Consider the following 22,212-nt stretch of genomic DNA (forward strand, 5'->3'; position numbering starts at 1 on the left):
ACATTTTGGAAAACTGTCCATCGTTAAATTATACCTTGGTTAAAGTTATATGTGGGATGTTCAGCCATGACAGAACACTTCTTCCAATCAATCTTGTGTGTGTGTGTGTGTGTGTGTGTTTGGGGGGGGGGGGGGGGGGGGGGGGGGGGTGAAAGCACATACAATTCTTATGAATTGTTGTGAAGTAAGTAGCCTATTTATTTGTATAGACATTTAAACGTGTTCCTGTTAGTATAAAATGATATAGGACTCCCAATTTAATATTGAATTCATTGAAGAGTTTTATTTTGAAACTCTTGGCAGGAAGTTACAATATACGGAATCTTAACAGCTTGGCCAGTAAAAAGTTGCTTTGGGCTGTTTAAGCTTCATGATGGAAAGGTAGCAGTGGACTCATTGAAACGCAAGATAAAAGAAACATATTGGAGAAAATATTTGAACCTGGATAGTTTTAAATTCTCTCGCTTTCAGATATTTGTGTTTTTTGGAGACAATAAAACGGAAGTATGTTTTTAATAAGCAAAGTCCAGTTTTTGTTGGTTAATTTTTGCATTATTGGATATGCTGCGGACGTGATGCCTTCAAAGGAAACGCGGAGTTTCCATACAACAGGTAAGATACACCTTTAATTAATGCTATTATAATTTGTGGAGAAAACTTAAAAGATTAACTTCAAATATATATATATATATATATATTACACGAGGGCTGGCTGTCATTGAAACTGTTGTAAGTCGTCAGTACAAACATAAGTTTCTAAAATTCACGTAGATTTAATAAAATTGTCTTAAAAGGAAATGTCTTATTGGCTTAATCAAGTTAATAATCCACATCACGTATCATGTGTGTGAATTATTACTATTTATTAATAGCTCATACAGGTCACAGTGCAGATGCTGCTTTGATACTGACTTGTAGTACCAGCTTCTTCCACTGACAGCCGCTGTTGCAGCACTGAAACCTTTTCCTGCTTCAACCTGCTCACTCTACCTCTATAGAGAACAAAAGTGTAGCTCCAGTGCCCTAATGCATTAAAAAAAACATGTCTATCTATCCACCATTTTAAGTTGACTCTGCTCTTAATGTGTAAATGTGCTGCAAATGTAGTCTGAGCTTTGGGAAGTCCAGAGCTCATGTTTATGTCCACATGTTCAAAGTATTCTCTTAATTTTCTTGGGTGATAAAAGTTCACAGTGTGCAAAGTCAGTGTCTTAGGAACTTGACACTTTAACTAGTTCGAAACATTGGGACATGAATATGTGACTTGAGCGTCACTCCTGTAGCTGAATATTTGGGGCTTAGTCCCATTTTGTAACAGTTTTCTGAAGTTACGTGTGTGCGTGAGGCCTTCTGTAACTGTAGGTTTGTAGAACCCATCATGGCAGACCTCCATACACACCTGTGTGTTAATTTACTTACTGCTTGAAGCCTGCTCTCAGGACACTGTGGCACATGCAGCTCGAGCTTCATCAGAACTATTGACTGTATGTTCATATGGACAGAATGTCTCCCTCTGCTTTCTTGGACAAAAGCAAAGCCAAAACAGCTCCCAGGTACAAATGCTGACCACGCCCCCTCTCAGCTAATCAAAGCACACATTAAAATAAGTTATTGAACATCAACGATCCCTCAGCAGGGAAGACGAAAAAAAAGTGGAACTGCTTTGAACTGAAGCAGCACTCGGTTCTGCTGTGGATCATCTTCATATTAATTATCTTCTCAAGCGGTCACTCTGCAGAAGCATTAAGTGCCATTTTTTTTGGGGGGGGGGGGACTTAAAAACGTTATTTTTGTCAACAACAGTGGCGGAGGAGACGCTAGTCTGACTCGTCTTTTTGAGGGGTATCATTTCCAGGTGTGGATCTGCTGCTGATGTCAGAACAGGACGTCTTTACATTGTCGTCATGTTTTCTTTAATTACGACAAATGATAAGCACACAGCTGTCTGAAACACACAGACATTACAGAGGGAAGTGGAAGTTAACATTTGCCACCCAGCTGTGGACACAGGCCCTCATATAGAGAAACATACAGGTCATGAAAGGAGAGCACCAGATACCACTCTGTTCTTAAAGGAAAAATCTGCTTTTTAATAGAGCAATGTAACTGCTCGGAAATATATATATATATATATATATTTTTTATTTTTTATTTTTTTTTACCGTTCTTGTAAATAGTGTAATGAACCTAGTCTCCCAGTTTGCGTACAAATAACACAACATTCTAATGTCGTGCATGCATACGCCAAATTGCAATTTTGCATGCATATGATAAGCCAATCCCTAACTTTCTTCAGGAGGAGTCAAGGGGTTACCCATAGACAACTATTCTAACCTCTCCCAATCCCTTCCTAACCTTAACAAGTCGGTATGTGTTGCTAGGCTAACTTTAACCAGTCGGTATGTGTTGCAAGGCTAACTTTAACCAGTCGGTATGTGTTGCTAGGCTAACTTTAACCAGTCAGTATGTGTTGCAAGGCGTATCATATGCACGCATAATTGCAATTGTAAGGGGTTTCCCATAGACAACTATTCTACAATTGCAATGTTGTGTTATTTGTACGCAGATTGATGAGACCGGGTTGAGTGTAACCCTATCAGCAGCAAATCCAAGCACTTTTGAAGGGGTTATCTTTGACTGGGAGTGGGCACAGCACTAAAATATGATCAGACTCCCCCTGCTCTCACCTTCACATCATGAAGTCTCTGCAGACCCGGCTGCACTGAGAAGGATGTAACTCACCTCCTCTTCTCTGCTACTGTCTGAAGGACACTTCAGGAGCCTTAAGATCTGAGCATCAAGGTTTAAGAACAGATTCTACCCCACAGACATAACTGAACTAAACACACACATTAGTTGTAGTGCTGTCTTCTCAGTGCAGAGTGTATTCAGCACAGGGTCTCACTGATGTGAGTACAGTAGCCCTCTCATGTGCATATAGAAGAAATGCATAGTGGTGTGTCTCTCGAGGGATTCCTTGCTCTGTGGGTGCGTGGCATGCAGACAGCGTGCTGTTATCAGCTCTGTTGGATCTGATGTAATGTTTGAAGAGCACACTGGGAGAAAGCTGATCTCTGTTCTGCTCTCGGCTCACATCAAAGTGCCCTCAGCGGCGCTCGCTGACAGCCGGCCGGGCATCGCTCCAAGACTGCAGTCTGAGTGTTGAAGAGCAGACGACCAATATTTTAATGTCACTCACCTTTCATAGCTGAGCCATCAGCAGCCTGAGCAGCTCTGTGTGTCTTCAAATGATAACCACTGAGTCATAGTTTTCACAGCACATCACACACTTCTAACCTTTGTCTGTGTTTGTGTGTTCTCATATAAAGTGTCCTCATTCAAATTCAAGCTGTTATATATGAAACAGTTTACCTGGCAGTAAGACGGGCTTCATACTGCTGTCCACTCCAGAGAGCTGTAAGACAAAGATAATGATAGGAGGAATCTCTCTGTATTCACTCAGTTTGGGTACACTGTAGAAATGATCTTGATGTCAGCAGACTACAATCTATTCTGAGGAGCTCTGACCATACTTGAAGATTCAGATTTATTGTCCTTTGCAGGAAATTTGCTTTCACCCTCATACGAGGGACACGTAGACAGACAGACCTCAAGATACATAAAGACATACATTACATCCTCCACCATGCACATCTAACACAGAAAACATGTTTAACGACGCAGTCTATTGAGTTCTGTTACGACAGAGGGGACGAAGGTCCTGCTGAACTTGACCCTCTTCCAGGTCAGGGACCTGTACCGACGGCCAGATGGAAGTAGCACGAAGTATGAGTGTAGGGGGTGTCTGGGGTCCCGGGTGATGGAGACTGCCCTGCGTGTTGTGGCTGTGGTGTTAAGGTCAGAGAGGATGGGGGTGGGGAGGCCGATGATTTTGGCAGCTCTATGTGTGATTTAAAGTCAGTCTTTTTGTGCTGGGGGATGGCAGCATGTTGAAAAAGCAGTAGAGGAGGATGAGTTGAAGTATGCTCTTGTATAGTGACAGTAGGAGGTGGGGGGCAACTGAGAGGGCTCTTTGCTGGCTGCGTTTATGGATGTCATGGATGTGTGATTCAAAGGTGACTTTATTGTCTATTGTGAGTCCCAGGTATCTAAACGTGTCCACCACCTCCACGGCTTCTCCGTTGATACTGATGGGGTTGTGGGTGGGGAAGGGGATTGACTAGCTTGTGCTGGGGGGGTGATAACCAACTCTTTGGTTTTCGCCACGTTGAGGTGCAGGTGGTTGTCAGAGCACCACTGTGTGAGGTGGGAAATGGAGTTGTGGTATTCGGTCAGTGAAGGATCTAACAGCCCAACTACGACAGTGTCATCGGAGTATTTTGAGGGAAGTGTTTGTGGGTGAGGGGCTGATGCCGTCGTTGGTGTAGAGGGTAAACAGGAACGGGCTCAGCACACATCACTGGGGGGAACCGGTGTTGGTGATGGCGTATGATGATGTCACGCTCCCCACTCTGGTGGATTGTGGTCTGTTGCTGAGAAAACTGTGAACCCAGAAACATATGTCACAGGTAATGTCTCTGAAGCAAAACGTACTGACTCAGTTAGCGGAGTAATGAGAGATTGTTCTAAATAGATGCCTGACATTCAAAGGGTAAAGGTGATATGATTCTCCACACCATGTACAGAGGAAACTAAAGCTGGAAGGAATTTATGATGCATGTTGTGAGCTGTATTTAACAGATGCACAGAGATCATGAAAATCGTCTGTTCTATAGTTCACACTAAGTCTCAGTGTTCTCTGTCAGACCCCCAATTGGGTTATGCCGTCTTCTATCATCCAGTCTGTTTTATAGATTAAGCATCAGGGACCTTTAGTTAAACCCGTTACAGATAATGAACACATCTAGTGCAATACATGAATTCAGTGAAAAGCTGGGGGAAATGGATACGTAGATTCTGACTCTGAAAGGTGTCCTATGTGAGAAGTTCTTTGTTTGCGCTCGTCCCAGTTGAAACCTTCCTTCGCTTGAACTCAGCCACTGTCATTGTGTGGGGTTTTTTTTGCTGTTGTTTTTTTTTGGTTTCCATCCTGCCGTCACTGAGTCGACTTCTCAAACACACGATGGGAAAGGTTTGACTTAAAGCTCTTGTATCTTTCCCGTCAGGCCCAAAGTTTGAGGTCTGGTGACGTCCAAGAACAACAGCAGGCTTGAAGCGAGGAGCTGAATGAACTGAGATTCATTTGACTATATATAAGAAGACCTTGGCACTCGCTGCTCTTTGAGAAACACTCGCATCCTTATCAGATGGAGCAGTTTGTGCTGCTCAGTTGAGGTGGATGAAGTGATGGTCCTTATTCTTGCTGCTTTGTTTAGGAAAGTGTTTACAATGGGAGATATACCCGCATGTCTGGAGAAGCAGAAAACAGAGCCTAAGATGCCCCTTTATTGCCTTGTTACGAACAAACAGGTGTTTGAAAGGTAAAGGCCTGCATTCTCAGAGCGTGATGTTTGAGCTCTTTACAATCTGATGTTAAGAAGACTAGATTATATGAGGGGTGTGCAGAGATGAGAATAAAGTGAATATATTCTTTACCAAAGGAGATGTGAAAGTGCCGCCCTTTCACATCTCCTTCCTCCTTCACATCACAATTCCCTGACTCGCGCATCCGACCGTTCACGAAAACTAACGATGTGTTGGAGGAGAAATGTGACGTTTCCACAGGGTTTAGGTAAAGTGGATAGTGAAAGGAGATAGGAGGGACAATCTGAATGCTCCCCGTGTTTCCCTCCTGTCTTGATTGCTCTGATTGTCCTCACCTGTGTTTGATTACCTGTCTGTTTAGTCTCAGTGTTCCTTCCCTGGTCTTGTCAGTTCATGTCGTACGTTAGCTGCCTCATGTCAGTCGTCCTCGTGCTCCCTTTGGTTTTCATCTTTGTCGAATTCTTCAGTTGGATGTTTGGAATTTCTTTGTAGTACTTTTAGTTGTTTGACTTTTTGTTTAATACTTTTTTTTGTTTGTTCTGCACCAGGGTCCTCCGTTTAGTTGTTTATGACAGTTGGTATGATGGTTTGTGTCTGGCATTGCTAACGTTAATTACGGTCGGTAATTTTTGAAAACTAGCATGATTTTGAAAGTAGCATCCTCTCCGTTCTCCGTCTACACTCAGCCCCTCCTCTCTGGGCTCCCTCTAAAGCCCCGCCCCTCACTTACATTCTCTATCACCATTGGTCCAAGAGTGGATTTCAGCTCATGCTTTGAGTGTGGACTCATGCATTCGTGAGGTAGAGAGGCTTGATTGGTTTATAAAACATGATCGAGTGCAGAGCACATGAATTATTAATTACAACGAAAAACATTGTACAACCTCTGGAGAACTAAAGAAGGAAATGGAGAGCACTGAAGGTTTGGCTACAACTGCTAAAACCAGAATAAGAGTTCGACCGCTGCACGGGACGCACAACGCTTTCTCATTCAGTTTGAATATTCATGCTTCTCTGTGTCCTGTCATGTTGCTCCCAGTATCACGGGATTGTCCTCTGCAGTCCGCAGTCTTCAAGTTTTTCATCTTCTCCAGATGTGTCACACAGACCTTTTCCTCCAGACCGAAATGTTCAGAGATGGATGCACCAACTGATAGCTCACAGTACACCACAGTCAACGTGTGGCTGATACAGCTGTACAGTCCTTTATGATGGAAAAGTATTTTTCTCCAATAAGATAATGATTAGGGGTGGGACTTTAACGTGTTAATTACGATTAATTAATTACATGAAACTAACACGTTCTTTTTTTTTTAACACGTTTAATCACAGTTTGCCTCATAAACAGCGGGACTGTTTCTCATTGCTACGCACTAGTTTTGTGCTAGCTTACCGCTAGCTTTGCACTAGCTACGCCACAAGTAAAAACAAGAAGCGTTTGCAGCCTAAACTCGACCAAATGAATGTCTTCAGGACCAAAATTAGTAATTCAATGTCTGATAAACGTACAAATTCACTCGCTAAATTGATTGATCGGGACTGTAGACCACTATTAGTGGTAGAAGATAAGGGGTTAGAAAAATGTGCTACAGACAACGTGTGATCCAACTTTCCAGCTGCTGTGCAGAAAAACTATTTCAAACAAGATCCAACAGCTTTATGAAACTGAGAAGCAAATAACATTGCATGCATTGTATTCATTCGTCCACTAAAATCCATTTAGATTGAAAAGTGTTGCTTTTTAGGTCAAATATTGTGATGCAATTAATGTGATTACTTTCGATTAATTAATTAGAAAGCCCTGAGTTAATTAGTTAGAATTTTTTAATAATTTAAAATAATTTTAATTTTAAAGTCCTACCCCTAATAATAATCATTCATTTTAAATTTGGCTGCTGATTATTGAATCCCCTTTAAATGGTAATTCATGACTGGGTCATGAATTTCCCTCGGGATCAATAAAGTATCTATCTATCTATCTATCTATCTATCTATCTATCTATCTATCTATCTATCTATCTATCTATCTATCTATCTATCTATCTATCTATCTATCTATCTATCTATCTATCTATCTATCTATCTATCTATCTATCTATCTATCTATCTATCTGGGTCAAATTGGGCCATCAGTTATAGCTGTAATAAGAAGTTACCTTTACAGTATGTGGGTCATGTAAAACAATCGGGAGCCTGCTTCCTCTCACCGATCGGTGACATACTGTATTATTGCTATCACTCTGTGAATTACTCTGCTGTAGCTCAAAATGCTGCTTCATCTGCTCAATGGATTTTGAAGTTTTGAAGATGTTTTACAGTTCATGGGTGTCTTCGAGTGCTCGAGTTTCTGGGTTCTTCCAGTTGTTGAATTACTTTGGTAAGTGCACTGCCCTGTTATCCAAAAAGTTTGCATGCGAAGGAAAAGACTGGGGCTGTGTTTACTCTTAGTCACATAGGAGGGCTTCCAAATCTTGTTTGGGGATTATTGTATACAGAGGGGAGGGGGACAGTGGTGTGTATTGTAACTAATGTCTTGTGTCCTGCTACTGGATGCCTTGAATCTCCCTCGGGATCAATAAAGTATCTCTCTATCCATCTATCATCATCTATGTATCTATCTTCCCTGTATTTATTCACCATTTTCTATAAACATGTCGAAGTTTTACTTTATGAATCTGTGTGGATTTCTCTTTTTTATTCTGAGGGAAAACTACATCTCACAGCTGCACAGGTCTTTTTGTTCGTATGTACAGTTCACCATGTGCTGGGTCATGTGATGGGGTCAAACCTTTACAGTGTCGGTGATACTTGAGGTAGTACTCCTCATGATGAGTTGTTGCCGTCTCCCTGGAGCTGGATGATGACAGAGCGGATTTGAGGAAGAAAAACAAAAGAAATGTGGCATCACCTGCGCCCCTTTTGGTCTTATTAGCAAATTATAGAGATGTGAGGTGTTAACCAACTTGTACAGGCACGTCATTATGATGGATGATAGATTCTTTTATAGACAACAACAACTTTGTTCTTTAGTGATATTACCTGTTTGTCTTCAGAACCTGTTTCTCATTAGGGCAGAAGATATTTGCTAACAAACATGATTGCCCCATCGTGACGGAGCGACCAGGAGCTGCAGTGAAAATGCTGCACACAGCCCTCTTTGATTTGTGGAGTGTCAGGGAGATCTGATGCCACTCAAGTTTATGTACACGGAGCGTCTTGTGTTTCTTGTAGACAGAAATTCTTCTTCCTACCGTAGATAACCTGTGATCCCATCAGTCAGTCTGACGCCAAACATTTCACTGTACAACCCTGAGAAGCTCACTTCTGTCTCTTCCTCTTCAGCTGGATCGTATGCCTGGCCTACATATTTTCATCTTGTTAAAAAAAACCTTTGAATTCGCTTGAATAGAAATATGGGAAAAAAATTCACTTTCCTCACAGCAGCTTCATGATCCAACAGTCTGAGATTAACTCCTGAGGGACTGGTCATTAACATGCAAACTACATATATGAAGGGATACATTATCTTTGCACCATTATCACCTGGTGCCCTGAAGCCACGCCCCCTGGAGCTTCTGAATATCAAAAATCTTTTGTTTAAACAGGATTTTATCGTTGTGTATTTTACTGTTGGGATAGCGATCGTTAGCTATGTAACGCTAACGCTCATATTATGTTTAGATGTCATTCTCTGATTTTGAACCAGGCACCAAAACAAATGCACGTGGGTTGATGTTAAAACATCCCAAAGACTCGTGAGGCTGAACATCATCAGCCTAAAATCAACCAAAGTATGTAAGTGTGAATGTTCAAAGTCAGGCATTTACATACAGGATGTTTATGGATAATAGTTAGCTTGATTGATTCCTTGTTTTAATCTGTGCGTGCCGGGTTCCACTGCGCCACCTCTTCATGTCTCGCTGTTTTTCTTCTGGGAGGGGGTGCGAGCAAATATTTAAGGGTCAATCTCAGTGAATGTGGAGAATGTGGAGAATGTGGAGGTGTACCTGTATGTGGGCCATTAGAGTAAAGGTTATTAATAAGGGCTAATACACTGGTGATGGCTGGAACAGGAGCACATTGTGATGCTTCGCTTTGACTTCTTCAAGAAGGAAACAAGAATGTGTGTCTGTCAGAGTTTCAGCCCGCCGCGTTGATGTCTTATATCAATTAGCACAAACACAGGTGGAAAGTTAATATATTCACTTAAGTATGTTGTGTTGAACTAAATAACTGAGCATGTCATCTAAATACTCTGGGTTGTTGTTTTTTTTATCATAAAAAAAGAAAGGTTGGTCTCATCTGCTAACAGGCTCAGTTTATGATGCCTGTTAGCAGGCTCATCATGTTCTCTGCCTGTTCTCTTCTCCTTCTGTGTCTAATGTGGTGAAACCTCCGAACCGTTTCTTTGAAAGATCTATTTTTGGGCTTTTTTGCCTTTTATTGGAGCGAAGGTGGATAGAGTTGATCAGGGAGAGAGAGGGGGGAGGGAGGCCACAGGCCAGGGTCGAGCCCAGGCCGCCCACCCGCGCATGTCTGTAGCCTCAGTGTGTGGTGACGCGTGTGCTGCCACTGCGCTACCAGCGCCTCCACCTCCGACCATTTCTACGACGATGCACGTTTAACATCTCATATCTTCTTCTGTTGTTTTCTTTTGGTGCGCTCGCCTCTCGGTGTAACACGTGGGCTCCGTGAAGCCGTTGTTGTGACAGCGATCTCGTTTACTGTGTGTTTGTTAAAAGAAGCGACACAGTTTACCGCTCTGTAATAATAAAGTCTAGTACTTGAACCCAACCCTTTTTATTTCATAGACCTTTATTGAAGATGACATTTTGTAGTAGGTTACTTTTTATAAACTGTACTGTGAAGCTGACTAGACGACTCCTGACAGGTGCACAAATATGGAGAAAGTGCTTTTCCTCTTGTTCCTGTTTCCTGTGTTGTGAGGTAAAGGACCTGCAGACAGTATGCTCTGCAGAGACACAGACTCTGTTCTTATGTCCTCCTGTCAGTGACTGTGCATCCTCTCCTGTTCATTCTGTGGGAAACACTGATGGTCCCTGAGGTGAAGTAGAAGGACTAAATGAGGTGAATATCTGTGAATATGTCACCCCCCGCCGGCATCCTAAATATGAAGCAGAGTCTCTTGATGAATCCTCAACAAGCTGCCCAGGATTAATCACAGCGAGCCTGCAGAGCAGCATGGAGGAGCGAGGGGGTTTTCTATTCCATCAATCTGCAGCTCAAGACTTCACACTGCAGCCATGAAACTGTCAGTGACTGGCTGCCCTCCTGGGACGGAGTTAAGTCCAGATTTACCTCGCGTCTTCTCTCCACACATGGAGTCAAGATGCCACCTGCACACCATCCACTCGCTGCGTCTGCTTTGAAAAATAACACCTCTCCGTCGGCGCTGCTGCCTCCTCTTCTCTCACTGAGCAGTAATTGGCCTTCCCGAATATTTTTATGACTCAGGAATGCAGCTCGGGGTTTACAGCGGACCTTTCATCACGTTATCAGAGCTCAGTCATGTGTGGTAGCCGCCGCCGCTGCCGCCACGGTGCAGGAAGGATGAGAAGGCCGAACACACTGAGTGAGCAGGTCTTTTAACATCCAAACAGAGAGAAGAAGAAGAAGACACTGTCAGTCCAGACAACAGTGTTCTTATTTTAAAAGTCTTCCTTTACATTTCTAAACCTCTGACTGCTTGGACTAGAAGCTGAAAATGAAATATGTGAAAATATGTTTCCTCCTGAAAATATCTCCATCATTCCAAGAGGAATGATTCTCCTGACACAGACGCTCCTCACAATGGGAGGCTATCCCTGTCAGCTGAGGGGGGCCGGGGCTCTGCTGAGGTAAGATAGTGGACGAAGCAACACAGTGGTCTATACCACGCTATAATGAGAGTGTTTGCCTTTATTTTAATGTTAGGTGTAGTTAGACAGAATTAGAAGAGAAAACGTGATGCAGCTGAGATACCTGTACCTAGTGGTGGCGTTCATACAGTCGATGCAGCAGTCACAGGACATAAACGTCTCTCCCCCTCCTATCGGCTCGAGCTGAATTCTCAGGAGAAAATCCTGCTGCTTTCTCACGTCGGCCCACTCGGACTTGCAGGGGAAAAAAAGAAAAAAACTAGTCTGTTTGTGTTCACACACACAGCTCCTCTGGAAAACATCTTTAACAAGTTTTCTGTAAGTGTAAAGGCCCGACGAGAATCCTGATATTCTCTGCCCAATTTGAGTCTGTTACTGAGGGTGTATTCACACCGGGAAAGTCCTGTAGTCCGCTTTCATTGGTTCGGACCAAATACAATGTTAATTCTTTGGTTTGGTGCGGTTTGTTTTCACATTGCACCTTTCACAAGAGGACCAGAATTCATAAACAAAACCACGTGAGCAAAGATCGTTCAATCATTGGATAAGAAGGTTTAGGGCGGGGTAAAGCCGTGATCATAAAATGAAATGAAACAATCATGGAGAACATGTGTGCTGCACTCGCTGTCCTGGTATTCAACATTTTAGCAACAATTTCATCCATTTAGTACAGGTTTGAAAATATTTAATTGTGTAAAAAATGTAGATCTATGTGTGGGCAATCAACCGGTGTTATGATGAATGTGGCCGAGGTTATAAATGAAGTATGTGGCGCAGGGGAGAGGAGGAAGATCAGACTGCAGCTGTTCTGTTCATAGTCTGTGTGATTTAAATGTTTTGGATTATAAAAGAAGAGAGAGATGAAACACCAGTGAAAGTGTCTGAATGATAGACTAAAGATTACCTCCTCGTCTTATATCAAAGAAGTAGGCGATAGAAACAAACAAGAACACTGTGCTGCTAACCAAACAATTATTTCCCTTAATGCGCGAGGCTACGGGAGCCTGTTATGTCCAAAAAGCCGTACGATTTTTAGAGCTGGGTCGGACTGAGGTCTGGTTGCTTTCACACCTCAAACGAACCGTACCAGGGTTCGTTTGGAAGTGAACCGAGACCACTTCTTCGGCTGGGTCTCGGTCCGGCTGTTTGGTGCAGTGTTTGTTCAAAGAAGAGCTTATGAAGCTAAGAGTAATTCATAACTCTGCTCGTGTTTTCCTTCATACCACGATACGCTGTGAAACTAAGAAAGTGTCCTCATCACTTGGGGAAAGTTCTCCATGTTCTGTCTCAGGAATCTCCCACAGTGCTTCGTTGTTGGGCGCACCAACGTGTGTCTGTGTCCAGATCCTTGGAGCAGGCGTGCCAGCATACAGAGGCCCTGACACGTCTGATGGATCTTCACTGACCATAATGAAACAAAAGCCTGCACAGGTTAAGGGCGAGCTTTGTGCATGCATGTGTTTCCTTTCTCCATGGCTCTTACATGACTGCGGAGCTGCAGCTCATTCTGTGAGACGTGAATGGAGAAGTGAAGACTACATCGCCCCCCCCCCCCCCCCCCCCCCCCCCCCCCCCCCACTGTGGGAGTTAGATTTCACTGCTACACGCATCAGGTCTGCAGAGGCTTAAAACTAAAGTTCAGAGGTCAAGTGGTGAACCACTGCTTGACTGTACACATCCAAACAGAAACAGTCCAAGGCTCACCTCCATCTTATTGTTCTTCAGTGTAACAAAGTTGGTGTCCAGTCAATGTTTCCCTTACATCACAAGAGCGTTTGTCACGTAGTTAACGGTTAAAATAAACAAGCTAGCAAAACTCAACATTTCAAGGCAACTTTATGCACATGTTTTTTTTTTTTTTTTTTTTATTTAAGTTTGAGCTAACTAATAAGTGTTTGTTGAGATAACTGAAGGCAACTAAATCCTTTATGTTCTGATAAAAAAAAAAAATTCTGTATACATAAGAACGTTTTTTTGTCCAAATATATCTGAAACTGTTTTGGAATTATCGTGTGACTTTTCTGTGGAAATTTCCAAAACATCCGTCACGCAAATTAAGAATACAAAAAACAAAGGTGGGCCGACGTTGTGAGCCAGACTGACTATATTTGGATCCCGAAACTAAAGAAGCTAATATGAATTTAAACATCATTCATATCTGTATTTACATCTGTGCTTTCCCTGCTTCGACATACACATCTCTTCCTTCAAACAGGTCGGTCAGCTATATTGACTTATTTGGGACTAAAGGACCAAAATACAGTTTCTAACCACTTGTAAAATGTCTGTCTTTGTTATTTGAAACTTCTGGTCACATAAACGTGTTTGTTGGTTCCAGTCAGCTGAAGTGAACTCATCACTTGCTTATTCACTGTGTCGTTCTGGTTCCTGAACAGAGAAAGTGGATTTGGTTCAGCAGTTCTCCTCGATGTTGGTCGAGGACAAAAACGTCTCCCTCTCAGCTGACAGTGAGACGTGTCCCTCTCTCCACATCAGCCTCTATGACAGTCTCATCATGGCCACCCGGCAGGCGTTTGGACCCAGGTACTCTCTCTCTCTCTCTCTCTCTCTCTCTGTCTCTCTCTCTCTCTCTCTCTCTCTCTCTCTCTCTCTCTCTCTCTCTCTCTGTCTCTCTCTCTCTCTCTCTCTCTCTCTTTCTCTCTCTCTCTCTCTCTCTCTCTCTCTCTTCTTGTCATGAGGAGTTATGACAGATACACTGAACACTGAGAGTTTGAAACACAACTTACTGTCTGAGAGTGTGATGTCACATCCATAATCTTAACGTTTACCTGATGCTTAGCATGAAGCTAGCTTAGCTCGCGTACACCTCTCACTGCCTCACGTTGTCTTTTTTCTTTTCCTATTTTTTTCCACACATTATTTTTCCTTCCTTTACTTTTTGCTGGCTAAGAAGAATATCTTTGAACTGATGGTTTAGAGGCAATGTCAAGATTTTCAGGTTCAGGGCAGAACAATCAATTTTTTATTTTTGTTTATTTGTTTATTTAAAAGGATCCCCATTAGCTGACGCCAAGACGACAGCTAGTCTTCCTGGGGTCCAGCCTTGACATACAAAAAACATCAACAACAACAACACTTAGGCTATTAAAAATAAAGATAAAAACAATGAGATATAGAAAAGCAACATACATTTTCCTTGTGACATAACACAACCTTTCTCAATCAATAATCAAGATGGTATTATGGCTTTAAGAACAAATACAATCTTAGTCTCTTTTTAAAACCAGTTTTTCCCTTGATATTACGAATCTCAACTGGAAGATTGTTCCAAAGCCCAGTTGACCTGTAGGATACAGTCCTCTTCATAGCATTAGACTTAGGTAGAGGTAAAGTGATCTGTCGACTATTTGCCCCTCTTGTGTAATGTGAATGTGTATCTGAGCAGTAAAATATATTATCATAAAGAAATGTAGGAGTTTGAGTATTGATAATTCTGTGAAGGTATATTAATAAATTAGCAGATAGTCTATGCTTGACCATCAGCCAAGCAAGACGTTCATGCATTTCTACAGTATTAGTTCTTGCAGAACAACCAAGAACCAGTCTTGCAGCCTTGTTTTGAGCAACTTGCAATTTATATAGAAGAGAGTTCGATGCAGCTGCCCATACAACTGAACAGTAATCTAAATGACATAAAACCAAAGTACGAACAACACGACTAAGCAACTGTGAGTTGAGAAACGGTGCACATTTACGTGTTACAGCAACAGCTCTACCCATTTTGTCAACAACTTTGTTGATGTGATCAGACCACGACAATGTGCAGTCAAGCCAATTAATGAATACAGTTTATGAAAAGGAACGAGTTGTCGATATAAGAAGAGATTGACTCGCTGCCTTCTAAAAGCTGCTGGTTTGTGTTTTTTTTAATCTTTAGACAGAGCGAGGGGAGCAGAGTGATTCCTCTGATGTGTGAGCAGCTGTTGTTGTCTTCTGGTCTGTCCCTGTCTTCATTTTTCATGTTTTGTCTTGATCACTTTTTATTAAACTCATATGTATCTAGATTTTATTTTGAACAGTTTTTATCTCAACTTGTATCCTCTTGAAATGTGTCTATTGTTTTTATTATTATGTCGGGGAATGTGGAGATGCTTGTTGTGCCTGTGTAAAGCACTCTGACTTGCCTGGTGCTATATAAACAAACCTTCATGATTCACTCAGCTGATGATTTCAGATTGTGCTCACAACAGAAACTTGGGAAAGGTTCAATTTAGAGCTGAAATGATTCCTCGAATAACTCGAATAATTCGATTACAAAAATTCATTGCGGAATTTCTGCTGCCTCGAGGCCTCATTTAGTTTAGTTTTTTTGTTTTCAAAACTATGCTATGAGTATTAAACACGTTTAATGTAGCTGCAGCTACCTGCTCCTCTCCCTGCTGCACGCTGAGTCTGACACTTCAGAGCTCTAGGAACTACCTAAATAAAGCCAAGCACATATGTATTTAAAGTTTCTCAATTTCCTGATCTGTTAAAATGATTGAATCTGTGATTGATTCAACAGAACATACAGTAATGCTTTCTCGATTAGTACTGTAACAGATGTGTAGGCGACACAACAACACTATTTGTTATTTCAGCTGTTAAAACATGTTTGGCCTGTATGTTTCATCGACCTGCCACCTTGACCAGTGAATCACAACGTTTATTTGGGACCCTGTCAGTAATATGGTGAACATCAGCAGCTGTAGAGCAGAGCGTTACCATGGCAGCTGCAAAGACTACAAGCAGGTTTGCAGGGAGGACGTGAAACAAGTTAAACCTTAATTAAGCAAAAGTTTGATTTATTCAATTAATCGATCGGGATATTCGATAGAATACGAATATGTTCAATATCTGCAGCTCTAGTTAAATTCCATTTAACAGAGAAGACTCTTGTTTTTGAAAATGTTGGACTTTCTCTTGTGATGGAGTCACACGGATCACACACTCTACCTCGACACGACGTGTTGCATGTTTGTCTTTTTGTCCTCATGGTTTTTGTTGTCTTCAGGTTCTCAGGAGAGTTCAGCCTGCTGGTGGAGTTTCGTAGCTCTCAGAAAGAGGAGAGCAACGTGCTGACTGTGCTAAACTCCCAGCATCACGTCCACCTGCAGCTCCGCCTCAGCCCGCGCTCCCTCACCTTCATCTCCACTCAGCACAGAGAATACGAGTACGTGTGATCCTCACATTAAGCACGCCACTGCTCTGATCTGCACTCATCTTCCTCTGTTCGTCTCCCCTCCCTGATCCAAACCCAGGTTCCCAGTGGGCTCTGTGTTTGACGGCCAGTGGCACCGGGTCTCACTGGGGGTCTCCCCGCTGTGGCTGGAGGTGTACGTGGACTGCTCTCTGGTGGAGAGGGTGAACTGGGCCTATCCGTGGCAGGACGTCTCCAGTGACGGCCTGCTGATGTTGGGAGGCAGCCTGGAGCCCTTTGAGACGCCCTTTGAAGTAAGCAAACATTGTTCTCATTCATGGTACAGAATCCAGGGGTTACTTCTCAGGTTTTCTTAGTACAGCATAAATGTTTTTTTATTTTAGTGTTCTGGTAACCTGGTAACCATGCAACACACATATTCATGCACTGACAGAGAGACGTCAGAGCGACGCAGCTGGTAGTTGTGGTGGGGGATTCGGTGCCTTGCTCAAGGTCTGGCACCTCTCCAGCTACTAGACACATGTCCATATTTGATCCGCACCGGGACCGGCAACCCAAGTCCCTACGGACTGAGCTTCTGCCGCCCCAAAAACATGACTTGAAAGAGACAGTTAGGCTCATCGCTGACTGTGCAGGTGTAACACTTAGTGATCACGTTACATCATACTCTCCTGTGATTGGGTGAATAAGAGGGCGACGTCCCTGCTTAAAAAAAAAAAAAATAGTGAATCAAACCACGACACAACAATTTATAATTGCAGATTGAAAAGTTTGTATGTTTATGATAAAAGTACTTTTAAACATATCTAAACATACAGTATATATCATATATTTGTGGAGTTCTATTACACATATAAATGATGTGTATGTGTTTTATCATTTATGTCCAGTGATAAATATTTGTGTGTGTATTGAACATTGTGGGGAGATATTCGTCATTCAGATATAAATGATTCCTTCTCTGCCTCTCCTCCTCCTCCTCTGATTCCTCTTCTACATCCATGAGTCCATGAGTCCATGAGTCCATGAGTCCAATGGGTCTTTCAAGCTCAGCTCTCTGTTTTTCAGTATCATCTTTGTTGCTTTGTCACGTTTGTTTTGACATGATTGTAATACAAAAAATTCAAATCAAACTTTCCAACAACATGAGGTCGTTGTTTTGAGATCGTTATAACTGTCAGTTTTAAGAGAAAACTTCCCACGTTACAGTGACGTGATGTCACAGACGGAGGACCCATTTCTTAACCAAAAATAATCATCTGGCTCCGCTGCAGTAGGAGTCAAGTTTTGAACTGTTAGACCTTCTCTCCGTTGACCTGACTAACAAGTTAGCAACTGGCGAAGGTGGATCCATTGTGACTCCATGGACTCCCTCACATCTCTGTACATGTCACACATGCTCATAACTAGCTTATGGTGACATCCAACAACATGACTTCTGCTTCTTCATGCTGGTGTGTAGCAGCCAGATATCTCACTCACTCAGAGTCTTTGTCGTTGAAAGGCTCTTTCTGCAGGGCGTTGACCTGGCGCTCGTGATTACCAGTTCAATCTCTCTCGTTTCTGATGGTCTTGCTAGCGTTTTGTTGCTCGTATAGAAGCAGCAGTATCAAGTTGAGTCTGTTTCAGAACAAGCTACTTTGAAACGACCTGACCCTGAAAAAAAGCTACTACTTTGATTCCGGTCAACTCGCCCAACAGGATATTGATGAAGCCAGTCCATCCAGCTCAACTGGAGCGTTACAACAACGTTCTGACCTTTTAGTCGTTCAGACCCAAAATACTTGATGAATTCCTCTTTTCAGTAATGTGACCCGAGGAGCTGTGACTCAGACCTTGTCTTCACCTTAATTGAATCCAGAACAGTCGTGACGATGAGTCTCGCTGGACTCATATATCACGTCTGTGAAGTTCAAGTCCAAACATGCTGACGTCAGGCTCGTAGACGGGCACTGATCGTGATGGATGTCCTCTCCTGGCTCTCTTGACCTTCGCTCAAGTATGAAGTGGAGGAACGGCTCTATATGTTGTGCTAGCTGTGGTGAGGATAGGGTGGGCTGGAGTTACCTGGAGATAACCTCCCATCTCTCCTTCCTGTCGGTGTCCTCAGGGAACGCTGAGACAAATGACCGTCGTGATGGGGGATCCAGACGCTGCCAGAGACCACTGTACTCTCCACCAGCCTGCCTGCAACCAGACAACCCCTGATGCACTCTGGGTAGGAGAGTCTTTTGATGAATGCAACTATTTTGATTTGTGTTTTAAACTGACCTCAAAGGATGAAACATCATAACTGGAGCACAACACAACCCTGAGTGTGTTCATCTATCTGAACTGTGTTGCTGTTTGTCAAACAAACCTTTGCCCTCTCCTTTAAAAATGCTTTTTTTTTCTCCTTCATGTCATCAGCATGTGCACATATCAAATGAGCATATTCAAAAAAACAAAACAAACATGTTGTAAACATCCTCCATGAAGAATTGTTTTGGACAAGTATCTGTGTTGAGTTGACATCATTTCATTTCATTAATAAAGTTTTTTATTAATGACACAGTTGTGAAGGTCCCATATTCAGCTTTTTCTGGTTTTAGATGTTCTTTAGTGTGGTCTGCATGATCAGAGACGTGTCTTCTCCTACGTCCTCCTGTTAGCAGTAGCTGTAGCTGCATGTGACGCTCGGTCCCTCACCCCCACCCGAATGAAATTTGCCAGTGTGACATCACTGATCCCATTGGCTCGTGCTGCACGCCCATGTGACATCCCTGCCAAGCAACGGACCAATTAGAGCAGAGCAGAACGGCCGACTAATCAGATCAGACTAGGCCCATGTGGGGACCCTTAGCGTGGAGCAGCGTCTCAGACCTGAAGGCCAAAATATAAAGATATTCATCATTTGTTGAAAGAACTCGTACTTCTTTAGAGCCTCATTAGTAGCAGCTCAGTCTGTGGGGACTCGGGTTGGGAACTGCAGGGTTGCTGGTTCAAGTCTCAAATCTGGATATCGGTCTGAGACAGTAGCTGTTGAGGTGGCTGTGCACTGCTGAGGTGCCCTTGAGCAAAGGGACCAAACCCACACCAGCTCTGGAGCGCATTGCTGTTGGCACCCCCCTCACTCAGCCTATGTGTGTGTGTGTGTGTGTGTGTGTGTGTGTGTGTGTGTGTGTGAGTGAATATCCTCTAGTCTGTACACACTGTCTTTATCTTCGTGTCCCGCGGAGACAACCTGCTCCGAGCTTCCTTTTATTTATCACACATCAGCTGTGCTCGGTTCCATCCTCCTTCTCTCTCTCTGCTCATTCAGAGCGCGCAGAAGGATCCACACATGAGGAGCCGGCTCGTCAGGGGAGTCAGCGGTCAGAGGCTCGGGCGCTGCTGGTACATATTTGAGTTTGAGTTATCCTCTCTCAGGGCGGCTCATGTGAAGGTGCTGTTTGCACACGTCATGTTACTACACGTTTCTGCAGAATGGCTCTAACACAGTGAGGGTGAAGAAGTGAGGAGGGAGCAGTGAAGGATGTGTTCATGTCAGTTAAATATAACAGAAGGAAAACACAGTTTCCTGATTTGTAGTCCTCTTAACACTCTGTCTCCATAGTTGCGTGTATGGGAGCTCTGTTTAGCATTAGCACTGTGAAAACAAGTCTCCTATCAGCACTCACTCCATGATTTGTGCACGTGCACAGGCTGAGGGATGGCTTCGCTCTGATGAACGCCCCCTCAGGGAGGATCGTGGTTTTGCCCTGTGTTCATTCATTACCATTCCTTCGAGCCGCGTCCTCAGTGCAGCCACTATACGCCTTCGTACGACGCTCGCCAACTTTCCGTACTCTTCGGAGGACGTTGCTTTCAGGGTGGTGGGAGCCTGAAGCTTCGTGGTTCAGATGGCTGTGTGGGTCGGTAAACTCCTCCAGGAGAGCGCGGATGATGAATGTGCTCAGTTGAACACTCGACTGTTTCATCTGAAGGCGTCGAGTCTCATGTTTTCAAACGTGCACGATGTTATTATGTTTGTTTGTTTTCCTCCAAACAGACAGTGTCCCAACTTTTAAATCACATGTATGTGACAGTCTGTTTCTTTATGAACATCAGTCAACTTTACATGATGACGTGACTCTTTAACACACAGTATGTCAATTCCTCTCAATCAAAACAATCACAATAATCCCGACAAGTCGACAGAAATTTTTGATACCTTGACACACAGAAGAGATAAGTGATAAGTGACACGACACAAATCACAGCTTCATCATTCCTGATTTGGAGCGACTTCTCTCTGACGCAGCGTCCTCAGGGTCAGGGGTCATGACCTCTGTTGACCTCTTTGTACCCGTGTCCGTGGTGTTGATTTGTAGTTTGATGAAGCTCCCCCTCTTCAGAGGCCGCTCAGTGTGACAGCTGAGTTGTCAGGTGAGGGATACAGGGAGCGGTCCCGCCCGGCGTCCTTCCGATCAGACGAGAGCAGTCTGAACACAGACAGGATTATTTTATGAAGGAGAGAATTGGAGCCAAAATCGGCCTAATGATCCTGCCGAGTGAACCGGCCTTAACGTAGACAACACAGTCAGTCAGCTGGAGAGGAACATGCGTCACACTGATGTTATCGGCTGGCTGATTTATCGGTCAGGCCCAGAGATGAGAAGTGACTGTGTGATAGATTTAGTAACTGATGAGTACAGCAGAGTGACATTACAATAAAGAGAGACTTCATGATGAGTGAACAGTGAACTGAAACAGTACTTCATGTCGTCTTCATGTAATGAACGACAGATTTTAAATTCACAGCTGCATGGTGATTGATCAGTGGAACTTTGGACAGATTTATGTTAATATTGATTACTTCTCTATGAGCTAAAAAAAAGCAAACAAGGTCATCAGTGACCACATTGATTCTTTCAGCATCCTAATTTTGAATATCTGTAAATGCTGCTGCAGGGTCGGCAGCAGGCCAGGAGATTAACAGCAGGCTTCAGAGACAAAACGATTTCCACAGCAAAGATGAGCAGAGATGATTGATTGATTGATGGGTTGATTGATTGATGGATTCACAGTTTAAAGACTGCAGGATGTAATTTTTCGTCAAAAGACAAAACAAAACCTTTCCTAATCATTAAAGAACAAAATGTCTAAATGAATCAGAAGTAACTCTTTGTCCACAGAGGCATTATAGAACAAGCTTCATGAGCTTCACCTCACTATGGTTATATTTATTCGTCTTTGACACTGCGTCTGACTACGTCATGTTCATCGGTTTGAATCTCGTCCAATCCCTGAATTGTATCCACTCCTAAACTCACCTGTGTCGGTCTCAGCTAAGGGAAACAAACCAGCTCCCCCGACCACAAACAACCTCAAACATCAGAATCCAGGCCGAGGACAGAGTGTCTGGAGACAGTCACCAGCACACATGTATGGAGGCCCAGAAGGGACAGTTGAGCTGCATTACTTCAGTGTAAGTCTATTTTTGATTTTTTAGGAAACAGCTGCTGACTCGGCCTTTGATGAATGGATGGATGTGAAACAGTCTTCCTGCTTGAACCTGCACTGAACTTCATCAGATGGGTGAAGGTGTCATAAAGAGAAAGCGTGGACACTAATCTGTGTCAGACATCAGCCTTCCAGATGTAGCATTTTTACAACACTGAGCTATTTCACATCCAGACCAACCAGGAGACAGCATCACATGTTACAGATTACTCACTCCAGCCAATCAGAGAAGAGTTGGTGAGT

General features: G+C 43.1%; 1 protein-coding gene across 3 annotated transcripts in view; it reads left to right on the top strand.

The window, feature by feature from the left end:
• The first annotated feature begins 332 nt into the window (after window positions 1-332).
• LOC306822637 (uncharacterized protein) overlaps window positions 333-22,212 on the top strand; it is a 65,519-nt gene continuing 43,639 nt past the window's right edge. For all 3 annotated transcript variants that reach the window (XM_079341766.1, XM_079341767.1, XM_079341768.1), the window contains exons 1-5: window positions 333-612; window positions 13,721-13,868; window positions 16,339-16,497; window positions 16,586-16,778; window positions 18,596-18,703. In XM_079341766.1, the coding sequence (XP_079197892.1) occupies window positions 507-612; window positions 13,721-13,868; window positions 16,339-16,497; window positions 16,586-16,778; window positions 18,596-18,703 (714 nt within the window). In that variant the 5' untranslated portion in view covers window positions 333-506. The remainder of the gene's footprint in view (window positions 613-13,720; window positions 13,869-16,338; window positions 16,498-16,585; window positions 16,779-18,595; window positions 18,704-22,212) is intronic.

The sequence above is a fragment of the Symphodus melops genome (assembly GCF_947650265.1).
Source record: "Symphodus melops genome assembly, chromosome: 1".
Lineage (NCBI taxonomy): Eukaryota > Metazoa > Chordata > Actinopteri > Labriformes > Labridae > Symphodus > Symphodus melops.